Source organism: Echiichthys vipera, assembly GCF_963691815.1.
Source record: "Echiichthys vipera genome assembly, chromosome: 17".
Taxonomy (NCBI): domain Eukaryota; kingdom Metazoa; phylum Chordata; class Actinopteri; order Perciformes; family Trachinidae; genus Echiichthys; species Echiichthys vipera.
The window spans coordinates 23,841,071-23,856,038 of record NC_139842.1 but is presented as its reverse complement, the minus strand read 5'-3'; the positions used below and the strand labels follow the sequence as shown (position 1 = coordinate 23,856,038).

Sequence of the window (14,968 nt, the reverse complement as noted above, 5' to 3'; positions counted from 1 at the left end):
GTTGACCCCTGATTTTCTCCCAATTCCCCAGTAAAAGTTGGTCTCAGCAGCTTTGTGAAGAGGTTTTCAGAGGACTCTCTAGTGAGGAACTCTTAGTGCTGTTCAGGAGTCCTGCTGGTGGGAAGAGCAGATGGTTTAGGAATACAGGCCCTGGTCTTTATGGGAAATGTATCCAAGCTTGACAGTCTATCTTATATTGTATCTTATACTAGATAAAGTATATTATATATTATTTAAAACCGTAGCTAATATGTAGAATGTGACGATAATGAGAATGACAGTTTAGGTCTGTGTGGTAAGGTTAGTTAGAGGAGCAAGGTTACAACTCCATTTAGAGAGATAGATTAGGATCTAGACAATAATCTCTACATATATGATTCACCAGGCCTCTCTACAGGCCGCTCCCACTCCCCTCCACGTCTTCCACTATGACCGAGCGTTTACGCAGCACAGAGTTCCCCTTCCTGCCGCTCCTGGCCTGCAGGGGCAGCTTGGTCTGGCATGGGGCCCGGTACTGAGGCAGGCCGGTCTTGGTTGTATCCAGCTCCTCCGGGTCATCCTGCTGGGCTCTGAGGGCGGCGATCACGTCCTTGTCCGAGGGACTGAGGGTCAGGCAGCCGCAGGGGCGACCGACGTTACCCTCCGCTCCAACCTCTCCAGCCTCTCCCACATCCTCCTGCTCATCCTCCACTGTCATGAAGGCGTCCCCCCACAGGCTCTCGCAAAGATCCCTGCCGTGCTGGTACATCTACAGTCACACACAGACACAAACACACAAAGTATTTACAGGAAGTGAAGAGATTTCTTCCTCCGACAAAATGATGTAAATGAAGTAAAAGTCGAAAAGCATTCAAAATTCTAAAAGTACACAAATATTACCAGCAGAATGTACTTAAAAGTACACATTATGCAGAATAGTGGTCAATTATGGAGTCATAATAATAATAAGATCCCAAAGAATATATTGCTTATCAATCTGATGACAGTCCTTTTTCTGTTAGTTTTGTTGTGGGACAGGTTACAACTTTATCATCCCTGTTAGTACAAAGAGACGACCCACACTATTCCAGTACAGCCTCGCACAACTCCAACCTGAGTATTCAAGGCCTTTCTTCTATAATAATGTTTCATATTTTACAAGTTGATAATATGTTTTGAAATCAAAGAAGCTCGTGACTGTACTTGTTACACGGTGGAGTAAAAAGTAATTTCCCCCTGAAATGCACTGGAGCAGAAAATAGCAGAAATTGGAAATACTCAGTGTACATGTGCCTGAAAAATGTGCTTAATTACTTTCCATCACTGAACTAATACAGTGATAGCTCTTTAGTATCACTAATGATGTGTAAAATTGGGATAACTACATTTTTTCAGTGCTTGTTTTGCACTTTGAAGCAAATGGACACTATCTGAATATATATTTTTTTGAAACAGGCCTTTCTTTGCCTGTAAACATTCATCAGAGTAATTGATTTTGGCCTCTACGGGCAGCACCAGCCTTGAAAACAAACACCCTGTGCCAGGTGTTAGAGGGGGCTGCAGGCACCTGGCAGCTGTTCACGCCGACGCCTTTTGTCTGCCTCTCGTTCTCTCTCTCCCTCGCCTCACCACGTCTAGTCTCCTACAGCCTTGAGAGCAAATTATAACACACGATGACCTTGAAAATCTCACACTGGTATCTGAAAGACTTCATCTTTGCACCTTCTTTACAATTCTATAAAGCCTTGGTTAGTTTGGACAGATCTAAAGTAATCGGAAGGTCACTTTCAGCACATTTAGTGTTTGCTATCTGACAGGAATTCATTACAGCACTCTGTCTTTGTAAAGTTCTACTTTGAGGAAAACCTCCAATTACTGCTGAAATTAGCTTTATGGTTTCTGGAGCGTGAAAAGTGACACTCCTTTCCAATAAGACATGCGTGTGGATTAAAAAGGATCTTGCATAACGCGGCAAAAACCACAATTCAACATTTAAGCAGTTTAACTGTAAATGGCGTAGGCCTACACGCTCAGAAAGAGTTGGGGAAGCTAATTAGTGAAGTTTCACTGACTGACACACACACACACACACACACACACACACACACACACACACACACACACACACACACACACACACACACACACACACACACACACACACACACACACACACACACACACACACACTGTCTTTAAGCTCCCATTCTCTCTCTAGTGACGGTCATTACGACCTGTCTCCTACTGTAGCTCATTTTGTCCCCTAACCAACTTCCGCTATATCTGATCCTCTTTTCTTTTCTTGTTTATTGCTGCGCTCACTCTTTGTAAATCTCTCTTCTTCTTCCAGTGTCTCTGTAGCACACCCCCACCCCAACGTCTGCTTCCTTTCATCCTCCTGTCTGTTGGGGGATTAAGACTGAGTCACACCAGGGGCTCAGAGAAGAAGAAGCTGTAATATATTTACCGTGTTCGAAGGACAAAGAGGATGACGGCGATTTCTCTCCACTACATATACTTTCTGGCGCTTAGGTCTTATCGCAGTGACCCACACGCACACACACACACACACACACACACACACACACACACACACACACGCACACACACACACACACACACACACACACACACACACACACACACACACACACACACACACACACACACACAACACACACACACACACACACACACACACACACACACACACACACACACACACACACACACACACACACACACACACACACACACACACACACTCACACTCACACTTCTGTCCTTCCCCAGGCAGACATGGTTTGCTGCCAAAGCTAATTCAGTACAAGTGGCTTTAGACGAGATGGTGTGATCGAATAAGTGAGATACTGAAAATTTCCTGGGGCTCTGTTCTGTCCTTCCCGTCCTTATCTTATTCAATTCTGTCCTTCTCTTAAACCTATAACATCACACCTGGTGTGAAAAGGAAACAGGACCTGATCTGTGACACAATAAAAGATGTATTTTTCTTATAGCAGTGATTCATTTGGTCAGGGGTCAAGATCAGAATTAGTAAAAGGTTTCATTCCATTATGTAAATGAATCGAAATGATCCAATAATACAATAATAGTATATTAAACAAATACTCTTACCTATGGAAGCCAGGGCAATTCAGCAGATTTTTTGAAAATGAAAATGCAGTTGGTAGAGTTGATTAAAGTGTAATTATTGAGTATATACTGGCTATTAACGAAATGTTTAATGGGTACCACACCATGACAAATATGTAAGTACAGAGAAGAAGATAAGAGAGGTTAGTTAAGTAATATAGGTACCATCAAGGAGGACTTAGCAATTGATCATTATAGTTAATTTAGTGTACATAATATAACTGCTGGGGACTATGGGAAATATAGGGTATCTGTGTTCTGATACCAGTAGGGATGGAAGATATGGACAAAATCTTCTGTCCCACTGGTTCTCAAACCGTGGTTCTTGTACCACTGGTGGTACTCAAGCTCTCTCTGGTGGTACGTGAAGGAATCTCCAAAATAAAAAAAGGAAACATTAATTACTAAATTAATATAACACTAAGAAAATACTTAAACTTTTAAGATTTGTGAAATGTAATTTAAAATAAGTTCAGCATTTCCTGTCATATGTTGGTTTTTGGAAAGTTTTCTGGCAATTTACCAAAAATGTGCCGCCCCTTTGCAACCCTAGCTGTGATAGGTTACCTGCAGTGTCTCAACCGCGTTTTAAGAAGGCAAGGTAACTGGAAGGTAGGAAATCAATGACACCTCTTGGCCTGTGAATGTTCTCATGTGTCCAGGTCATCGTTATCCCCAAAGCAATTTCAGTCAAAAGCAACTGGACTTGGTTATTTGTCTTGGAAGACGTTTCACCTCTCATCCAAGAGGCTTCATCAGTTCATGTACACAACTGACCAGTCTGGGACTGGACCAGGACCAGGACCAGGACCAGGACAAGGACCAGGACCAGGACCAGGACCAGGACCAGGACCAGAACCAGGACCAGGACAAGGACCAGGACCAGGACCAGAACCAGGACCAGGACCAGGACAAGGACCAGGGCCAGGACCAGGACCAGGACCAGAACCAGGACCAGGACCAGGACCAGGACCAGGACCAGGACCAGGACCAGGACCAGGACCAGAACCAGGACCAGGACCAGGACCAGGACCAGGACCAGGACCAGGCTGGGACGGGTCCTCTTGGTATGTTTGATCAAATAGTTTAGTTACGTTATTAAAACCGAATTATGAGCTAAACTGGGATGGCAAGAGAGTGAGTGGAGGTAAAATGATTGGTTTGAAAACACTGACATGTCACTTCTGATGCTTCTCTTTCATACAGCATGGCAACAATAAATAATCTTCTGATCAGGAATAAACCTTCCTGTCCGTAGCTGAATAGTGTCGGCCTGATTTTAACTGAAGTGGTGCGTCATGTACAAAGTTTGAGAGCCACTGTTCTATCCTGATAAAGGTAATCTCATATGTCAATGATGATGTGTGTTTTCTGGTAATTCAATAAATAAATATATCTATAATATAGTAAATAATCACACGGTAAAGCCTGTTTGTATACTCCTGTGTGAATATTGTGAGTACTCTCTGATTTTATTGAGAACTTCAGTGCAAAATGATACAGCTGAGTATATATCTACATGTATTCACACAAACTCAGAGTTTTGAGGTTAAGACATTTGAGTTAGTATGTGCTTGTTATTATCAATTTAAACAACATAATTGTGTATCACAATATTTCAATATATTATTTTATCATGACACAATTTCATTCAAATACGATAAGCCCTGGATACTAGTATGCCCCTGATACTGCCTGAAGAGTATGAGCCTAAGCACTGATCCGATAGCACGTAATTTAACTCTTAATTATAAAATCTACTTTAAAGTAGTTTAGTTATGTTATGTTTCTGTTATGATTGACTGCAAAACTAGATAACAAAGAAAGTTCGATGGCATTCATTCTCTGTATGTAATTGATCATGTTTTACAAAGGGTTTAACCTGATCCGGGCCAGACTACAATGAGAGCAATCTTATCACACCCAGAGAGGGTTATTACAGCAAATAATAATATATACATTTATTTTTAAAGCACTGGTACTGGATCAATATTCAGATTCAGCCGTTAGCGCAAGTTCAGGTATCGGAACAGTATCTGGAAGGAAAAAATGATATTGGAACATTTCTAACCTCTGTAGCTTAGCTAATGAGGGACTTACTTCACTTTAGTTTGGATAGTAAACAGTCAAGAACACTGAAGCAAGCTTTCCATAAAATAACACATTTGTCTGCACTGAACAAACGTGAGAAACAACCCTATTACCATGTGTGTTTGTGGTGTGCAGGCTGTAAAATAAGGCAGACCCCATTTAAAAAGTGGCTGTAGTGTGGCTTATAACATTGCTAATGAAAAACATAGAACAGTGAAAAACGGAAAGCTACTGTAGAATGACGCATGAGCTAACCCTATTGATCCCCTGTACGTACCCTGTAGTAGTTATTATATATCTAGGAAGCACAGAGTAATTGACTTTCCCCTAATGCAAATGTGTCACCCCCTTATTCTCTGCACTTCTTCCCTCATAGCTATAAATAAGTACCCAGTTAAGTATTTCATCTGTACCCCATGCACACGTTATCTTCAGTAACCTCGTATGATAATTCCCCACTTCCTGAGACAATGTATCCACTCTACGTGGTCCACAGATGCCCCCGCTCAATCGTTGTGCCAGTGCCCAGCACAGACATGGCCACTCTTTGCACAAGTAACCTCATTCCCACAAAATCCGCAACAGAAAGAGTGTCTAATGCTGAGATAAATCAGACCTTGGCTGGCAAATAATGTTACCAATGAGCACAAAGACAGAGTGAGACACAGAGTGCCAGAGGGATTTTTGCAGGCAGTGAATGTGTGTGTGTGTGTGTGTGTGTATGTGTGTGTGTCTTTACATGCATTAGCTTGTTTCTATGCACCAACAGCAGTCAGCATTTACAAATCCTCATTGTATCTGTGCATATTTATTCTGCAACAAACACACACACACACACACACGCACACATGCACACACACACACACACCGGCATTTTGTTCCTCTTTATCGGCAGAACTTTTCAGGAGCAGGGAGACACCGCCAAGGATTTTGAAAAAAGGCTTTAGGATTTTCTCAACTCATCGTTAATCTGTGGATTATACGAGTTGAATGTAAAGCTTACAAATCTCAAGAAAAAGGTCTGCCTGTGCAGCTTGCAGTTTTGCCTTCCTGTGCAGCACATCTCATCCCTAAGGTGGACAAAAGTGCCGCAAGCTCAGACCACGAGGAGACCCACTGTGAAATCCCATCTCTGCCGACTGAAGAGAAAACAAAATGAAGCTTTACTGCTGTGACCTCCAAAGATGTTGCGATAGGCAGGCACTTGTTTGCAGTCTCTCTGAGAGGGCTGAATTGTTAAATTGTTGAATGTGGTGAATGCGGCGACTCATTTCTCTGTGTTCAGGAGCAGTTTTAACCACTGTGTTGAGAGCTACTCACAATTATTGGAGCCTGATTTGTGTCATTAGTGGCGCCCTACAATAAAAAGGGCCAATAAAAACACAAACAGCACTGAAATACACACACACACACACACACACACACACACACACACACACACACACACACACACACACACACACACACACACACACACACACACACACACACACACACACACACACACACACACACACACACACACACACACACACTCAGACATCATCCCTTTGTATTATCTCTCTCACTAGAAATCTGTCATATCCAGTAATATTTCATCCAAGATACACTGGAGAGCCTTACAGTAATAACTCTGACTTCTGGGGATGTGTGTCTCTCCCTTTTTGTGTGAGAGAGAGAATGACAAAAGAGGGAAAACAGGAAGGAGAGAAGAAAGGACACATAATATATATAGGTAGATAGATAGACGAATACATTAGATAGATAGATAGATAGATTGATAGATAGATGATAGATAGATGATAGATAGATGGACAAATACATTAGATAGATAGATAGATAGATAGATAGATAGATAGATAGATAGATAGATAGATAGATAGATAGATAGATAGATAGATAGATAGATAGATAGATAGATAGAAAGATAGATAGATAGACAGCGTGTCATGACATGTGGTGTGTGACAGTTGGTCTGCCACTCGGTAACTCTGCCTCTTTTTAAAGCACCCAGCTGGCCTCTGCCTACTGAAGCAGGACCGAACCTTTTCATGCTTCAGCCCACAGCGCTGCCCTGCACTGTTAACCCTTCGTTTACAGCACACTCACTCCCGACACACAGACTGTGCTGTGACACAGTATCTGACCTTCTACCTGCAGCACATGGCTCAAGGGACAAACCTTGAGGTCCGTCAATAGTATTCAAACCTCTGACACTTCCTGCGCTGGTCAGAAAAATCCCAGCTACGGTGTGACTGTACTCTGCTCACATAATGCAGAGCTTGTTACAGTTTAACGTTTCACCTATTCTATTTGAAACTCTTCTTAACTGTGTGGAAAAGACTACCAGCATGGCAACATGCTCACAATGCTATCATGTTGGTTTCTTGAAGCGAGACATGACCATAGAGGCCACAACTGAACGTTAAGCCAGTGTGGATCTGCGCTAAGCTAAACGCTAAAGAGAGCAATTTTCAACCGCCTGACTATTGGCAGCAGGTGAGCCGGTGAGCTCTGGGTACTGGTGCTGTTCATCTGCATGTACTGTCCGAGCGTTCAGTTACAAATAAGCAGATGAACATTGGCAGTTTCTCTTGCTCGCATTACCACCTAGTGCTAGCTTTGTTAGCAAGGTGCAACCACCCTGAACAAAATATTTTTAGAAGAGGCAAGGTCCTCAGACTTAATACAGACAACACCTAAAAAGAAGTTCATAGCTATTTTAATGTAGCCTACATAGTGCCGTGGATACGCATTGCTAGACCGCTATTCTGTCGCTAGCATGCTGATCTGTCAATCACAAGGTAACCACGCCCCAAAACATACCCTGCTTTATTATCTATTTGACTATAAATCGGACCATTATTTACTAAATGAACATTATGATGTATTATAGACAAGTGATTGAGACCATAAACTCATTAGGAAAATGTTTACCAAGGTCACTTTCCAGAGCCAGAAGCTACATGCATCTCTATTATTGCCTACAGTCTTTTTGTTGACCATCTAAAGGCCAGTTCACAGTTTCCATATCCATGTGGCCGCTGTCCGTGTTTGTCTTGCAGTTTGATCTAGTCTTTAGTTGATTTTAGTTTAACATGCTAACATTGCTAATTAGCACTAAATACAATGTACAGATGAGGCTGATGGAAATGTCATTCGTTTTGCTGGTATTTGGTCATAAACCAAAATATTGGACAAAGATAAAAAGTTGAGGGATAACCAAATTTATTACAATTCATCCTCAGGGGGACATGAATATCTGTACCAAATTTCAGTCTGTGTGTCTGTGCAGGAGAGACCGTTGCTAGTGATGCTACTGTGTCCAAAAACACTTAATCTGTCTGATTTCTACTGATGGCAAACCCCCGCAAGTTCCCAGGTTATGTAAGCCAATCACAGATGTGCCAGATCACAGCCTACCTGCTGATACTGAACACAGGTTCCAGTGCAGTTCTGTCCCCTGGGGTCTCTGGCCCAGTTGCGAGCACAGGTCATTTCCATCCTGCAAGCATCAAACCTGAAAAAAGGCATGTGAATTCTCAATGGAATATCTGAAATGGCAAAACATTTAACTGTCATTCTCTCATTTGAATATTTTCTCCTGATATTCATGTTGAACAGGCCTACCAGAGGACTGAGGGGCAGCCTTTCTTTAAAGGAACAGTTCAACATTTTGGCAAGTACGCTTAATCATTTACTGAGAGTTAAATGAGAAGATCGATACCACTCTCACATCAGTATGCTAATTATGAAGCTATGATCAACTGCCTGTTAGCATCGCTTAGTTTAGCATAAAAACAGAAAACAGGGGGATACAGCAGCTGGCATGATAAAATCCACCTACCAGCAACTGTGAAGCATCACTACAAAAACTGAAGCGTAAAAAAACAATTCACTGTTTTAGTGGAAGAAGTGCCCAACGATTTCTTGGCAGGGCCTAGTAACTTCCTGTAGTTTTGTTGTCAGCATAACTCTCTGTAAAACCATAACGTGTTGCTTTATTATATTTTGTACAGCCATGAGAGCGGTATCAATAATCTCATCAAACAACCTGTCTTCATCCAAACTAGTCACAAACAGCCACGAAGCGCAGCCTCCTGCGTGGGTTTGACCCACCCACCACCCCAACCTGCCTCTTTATGTGGAGTTTGGTGGTCGTAATCCTGCATGGAGTACTTGCTCTGAGCGTCTAATATCACGGTGGACAGGTTTACAGTTGAAAGCCTGTTGCTCTTGGCACACACGCACCAGGCGGTGGTGACAAAATGGCGGTATTTGACGTCCTGGTAATGGGCTGCTACAAATTCTTGGCTAGAGAAGTATTCAAAATATTGAACTGCTCCTTTAATTATGCACACTGTAAATACAATACATGCACCTCATATTTAATTATAGAAAAGTATACTAGGCAATTTTCAACAACTACTGCTAGTGTTTTTAACAAAGCCACCATGGCATGAAGCTGCTCCTCATTGGTCTAGGAATCCCCTGGCTGATTTTGAACCCTTCTTTATAAGAGAGGAATATTATATATGTAGCCTTGGTCTTCCCTGTGCCATGCTGTTTTATGCTGTTTATTGGACACTTTGTCTTAGCATAGATGGCACAGTACGCCGTTGTTTCACTGGCTGGTAATCTCTCAGCCTGACAGCCTTATAGGTGAAGGGGGACAGATACTGATTTTGATTTAGATGTGACTGACAATGTGTTAGGCATCCTCACCAATCACGGCAGAAGCTGTGGCAGAGCGGCACGGCCTGGATGTAGGAGCGGCGGTGGGGGTGAGGCCAACGCGCGGCATCAGGGGAGCAGCGGTAAAAACATGACACACGCTTCAGGAAGCCTTCACACCTGAGGAGAGAGAGGGGACCAGTTTTCCCTAACATGATGACATCTGTATTTAAACCTTTATTGACCTGGGGAGGGCAGGTAAAGGCGGCATGACATAGTAGTTGATATTAGTATTGGTACCCTGTTTAATATCTCTAATCCCTTGTGTGAATGTCTGTCTAAGAGTTGTCATTGGAACCATTATCCACTGGCAGGTTTTATTGTTTATTCCAGAGACCTTTATAAATTCTTGGTTATTTTCTGTTATGGATTTAAATCTTTTACTCAATATAGCTTTGTGAAAAAAGTATCTTACACTCAAACCTGCAATAACTGATGTTTTTGGCCTTTTGGGGGCAATGGAAACAAACTGTAACTCTGTACACTGACAGTTTCCTATTTACACATTTATCAGACATAGATCACCATTAGCATTTGTTTGCCATTGTTTTTCTGGCCAAATAACCAATATAAGACCACTATTCACTTTCTTTTAGTTCTTTTTTTGGTCTCCACCAACTCCTGAGGGAAATACCAAGCTGTCTGGTTCAGGGTAGAAAGAATACAGTAGATTTGTAGAGCTTTTTTTCCTAAAAAAGAAGATGGGACCGTAAAAGTAAAGTTGCTGGCCATAAAACGAAACCAATGAGTCGATTTCCAATTACTTCCAAGACGACATCCCTGTTCTATTTAACATTGCGAAATGCCCGCAGGCTGGCAGCACACACATGTGACAGTAACATGTTATCTTCACCTTCACAGTTTTAAACATAATTAACATTGTGAAATACAACTATTTAAGTTTGGGCAACATAACTACTTTGTAGGGTTATGAAAAGATAATGGATTGGATTGAAATGAGTCAGAGATGTAGAAACGCCATGGACCAAAGCCCATAACAAAGTAAAACTCAAAAAAAATTGGATCTACACGGGACACAAACACCAGGTGTGAACGTCCTCTTTGTTGGACCAATCCCCCCTGACCTTCCTGGCTATGCTGAGTTTGGGGCTCTTATACTACATCAGAGAGGTTTTAGAAGCGAGACGATGCACTCAACGAGTACTTTCCTGTATCTGTTCAATGGGGGAAGTTAACGTGAACACAGATTATGACTGATGCCTTCGCCCCATAGTCAAGTGAAGTAAATATTGGACCCATTTTTCTGAACATTCTGACACTGAAGGGGCATTTTTCAGACAGACAAATCAGGAGAACTTACTAAGTTTCTGTCTCAGCAACAGACTCTCATAAGATCTGTGAACACAGCTAAACTAACATCAACTAATGTTTGCAAACACTCCTATAAATAGGTTTTGTAATGACAGATATTGCTGTTAGCAGTGTAACGTTCATTAGAATTTCAAACGAGGCCATACCCACTAGGCAGACAGGAAGTCTATGCAGTTAATACCATTGGCACAGCTTGAAATGCGCTATCTTTAGTATACACAATCTTTGACTACATCACCTTACTTCCTTCTCTGCTCCCTAAATAATCACTACTGCAGCTAGAGGTCACCGCCTAAGTGTAAATGTAAATATGGATCCATATAAGCTGCTTGAACAATCCACCTATACGGAGGTTTTCCTGGCGAGGATGGTCTGGATAGAGACTATAATGCTCTGTAGAGCTGAGGTCAACTGCAGAGTGATAATCCTCTGTGGGTTTAACACTATGAGTGACACCCTTCACAAACGAGAATAGAGAAGTAATAAGACATTGGTTACCGGCACTAGAAGGTGAAGGTGAAGACTCTGGATCAGAGTGATATCTACTGGGCATGACTTACTCAGAGCTCAGAGACCCACACTTGTCCCACGGGTCATTCTTATTACTAGCAGAGGGAACATGGGAGATATCCTGGATGTCTTCTTCTCTGCAGCAGCTATCTGTCAGCAGCAAGCACAGGAAAGCATTTCAGTTTGATATTTTCATCACAGGTTGTCTTAACATCATTAAACATGCAGGGTTCCAAGACAAACACGGTCACTCACTGTCAGCATATAGCCCACACTCCCTCAGGTGTGGCTCTGGGCCAGGCGTGGCCTTGTGCTTGCCATCTTGAAGACACACCCCCTCTGAGCGGGCTCTGTCGATCAGTGCAGTCGACAAAAAGGCGCAAATCAATAGCAGAGGGCGAGCGGTGACAGCCATCTCTACAGCAACAAACAAGTCAAGAAAAGAGTTCAGCACATTGGACAGCTACAGACAAAACATAACTTCTCACCTGAATCACCTACAGGTAAAGACATGCACACACAATCTAGTGGGATACTACAGGCCTATAATGCATTTGTCCACACAAGAAATAACTGATATCGATACCAAGTTCAATGTAAATCTGGCGTAAAATCTTGGAATGGTCTTTAGATACATCAAATAAGCTGTTTTTTTCTTGAAACAACTATTAACGGAGAAATCCTGGAGAGTCACTTACAACAGGACTTGGCTAACGGTGATTAGCTCGGGGCAGTACAGTGAAGGCATTCAAAAGTCTTTTTTAACCACTAATACTGCTCAAAACAACAGCAAACCTCTGCAGCAGCATGAGAAGAGTCCCCACACAGGAAACAAAGCACCAATGGGCTCCTTCCTTTGGGATTGACGTTGGTAATCCACTTGAATGGACTTTACTATGAGAGGAGCTGGTACAGGGGCCAGCAGGTAAGTCTTTAAAACACTCTTTTAATAAACTCTGGGTTCACTAACTACGTTGTTGGTGCTTTGTTTTCTGTGTAGGGACTCTTCTCATGCTACTGCAGAGGTTTGTGTTATTTTCAGCAGTATTAGTGGTTAAAAAAGACATTTTAATGCCTTCACCGTGCTTCCCAAAACTAATCCGTGTTGGCCAGGTCCGGCTGTTAGTGACTTTACCGGATATCTCCGTTAATAGTTAATACATGAAAAAAACTGTCTCAGGGGCTTATTTGATATATGTAAGTGCCGAAAAAGATGATTTTTATGCCAGAATTTCCCATTATTTACAGTTATTCAGATGCCTCCTAGTTTCAATCATCATGGTAAATAGTGAGTTATAGTGTGTGAGACATCCGGGCAGGCAGTTTAGCTCCATGCGTGCTCTACATGCGGTGACCTAGTAGACAGGGTGAGCCTAATTAGGCGAGACTGAGGCACCATGCTGAGATGGATGACATGCGTGGTTGTTTAATCTGACAAGCGGCTGGCCTATGTGTAGCTTACATTACACTAATTAAATAAATCTGTTGACTGATTTTACACAACAAAGATAGACAGTAAAAAAAAAGGAGAAAAATATGGAAAAATATTGACGCATTGGTTTACTCCCCTCTTCCATCAATTTCCTATGTAGTGCATTTTCAAAAATATGCTACCATTGAAATGCTAAGTTGTTAAATGTGAAGCAGCTGAAGTAACCTTGAAAGAGAAAAAGAAAACAAAGCAACTTCATCTTATCAGTAAACTGTATTTCTGGACACAGCGCGGAACAAAGGAAGCCTTTATCATTTACAACATATTAGGAACTTGGGCTGGGTGATAATTCAATTTGATCATTTATCACCTTTCAAAGTATATAACATAATATACTATTACCTCCTTATTTATAATAACAAGCACATACTCAAAACCAGAAAATCTACAGTAATGTGTTTTGTCCATTATACAGTTGGTAATAAATGAACCAAAACAAGCTCTAACATATGGTGGTTATTTCATATATACAATTAATTTACTGAATTTCTAGAAAACCTGCTATATCGTGATACATATCGGTACATGACATGACCTATATCAGGATATAATATTTCTTCATATGCCCAGCCCCAATACAAGATGAGGATGTTAACAAAAGCAACTTAAACAGCTGTAATCAAACAGTTTTCTCAACAACACTTGGAAAAATATCCAAATCCGACAGTAGCGAGTTCACACTGACCTTAAGGCACTTTATGGTATTTGTGTTGCATGTGCCGTAGCAGAGCATGTTTGAAATGAATAAATCTGTAGGGCAATGTTCAGATCCCTCTAAATATTACTCTGTCCAATGAATCAAGAGCAGTTTGGACCGTCGTGTATTTATTTCTCCTTACCTGTCGGTGGGGTATGGATGCTCCGTGCGGACTAGTTTCTTCTCTTTCTATGCTCTTCTGTTGGTGACTGATTTCTCCGTGTCTCTCCGGTGTGTCGCTGTAGATCCAGCGACTATGCGTGGTTGACGGTGCTGAGGTCTCCTCCTCCTCCCCCCCCCCCCTCTCCCTCTCCTCTCTCTCTCTCTCTCTCTCTCTCTCTCTCTCTCTCTCTCTCTCTCTCTCTCTCTCTCTCCCCCTCTCCTTCTCTCTCTCTCTCCCCCTCTCCCTCTCTCTCCCCCCCCCCCCCTCTCTCTCTCTCTCTCTCTCTCTCTCTCTCTCTCTCTCTCTCTCTCCCCCTCTCCTTCTCTCTCTCTCTCCCCCTCTCCCTCTCTCTCCCCCCCCCCCCCCCTCTCTCTCTCTCTCTCTCTCTCTCCCTCTCTCTCTCCCTCCCTCTCTCTCTCTCTCTTTCTCTCTCACTGTGCTGGCAATGATCTCTGCTTCCCGGGGGCCGCTGCTCGCCACTTTGTCACCGGTTTACATGAAGGACATTTCAGTCCCTTCCACCAGGCAACTCGTCCCCCCCCCCCCCCCCCCCACACACACACACACACACACGCACACACACACAGAAAATACTCCCTCCTTGTTAATCCCCCAATGAGATGTTTACCAAATCCTCCTTGTTGACAGCCTTCCTTCCACCAGAGTTAGTCCAAGCAATGTTGCAAAATTGCAATTTTTCAAAGGCAAAACCAACCCTATAAGGGATGTGTTACCCTTGATCATTCACAGGTGCTGCTGAGTCACACCTGTCCTCTATCTGACACACACACACACACACACACACACACTGAGGTCA

At 42.5% G+C, this 14,968-nt stretch overlaps 1 protein-coding gene across 1 annotated transcript; it reads right to left on the bottom strand.

The window, feature by feature from the left end:
- Positions 1–265: 265 nt before the first annotated feature.
- On the bottom strand, positions 266–14,219 carry rtbdn (retbindin). Its single transcript, XM_083930693.1, has 6 exons — positions 14,131–14,219; positions 12,055–12,216; positions 11,850–11,949; positions 9,949–10,077; positions 8,647–8,743; positions 266–748 (listed from the first exon to the last, which is right to left on the bottom strand). The coding sequence occupies exons 2-6, from the start codon at positions 12,212–12,214 to the stop codon at positions 392–394; spliced, it is 843 nt and encodes a 280-aa protein (XP_083786819.1). The 5' UTR covers positions 12,215–12,216; positions 14,131–14,219; the 3' UTR covers positions 266–391.
- Positions 14,220–14,968: the final 749 nt, after the last annotated feature.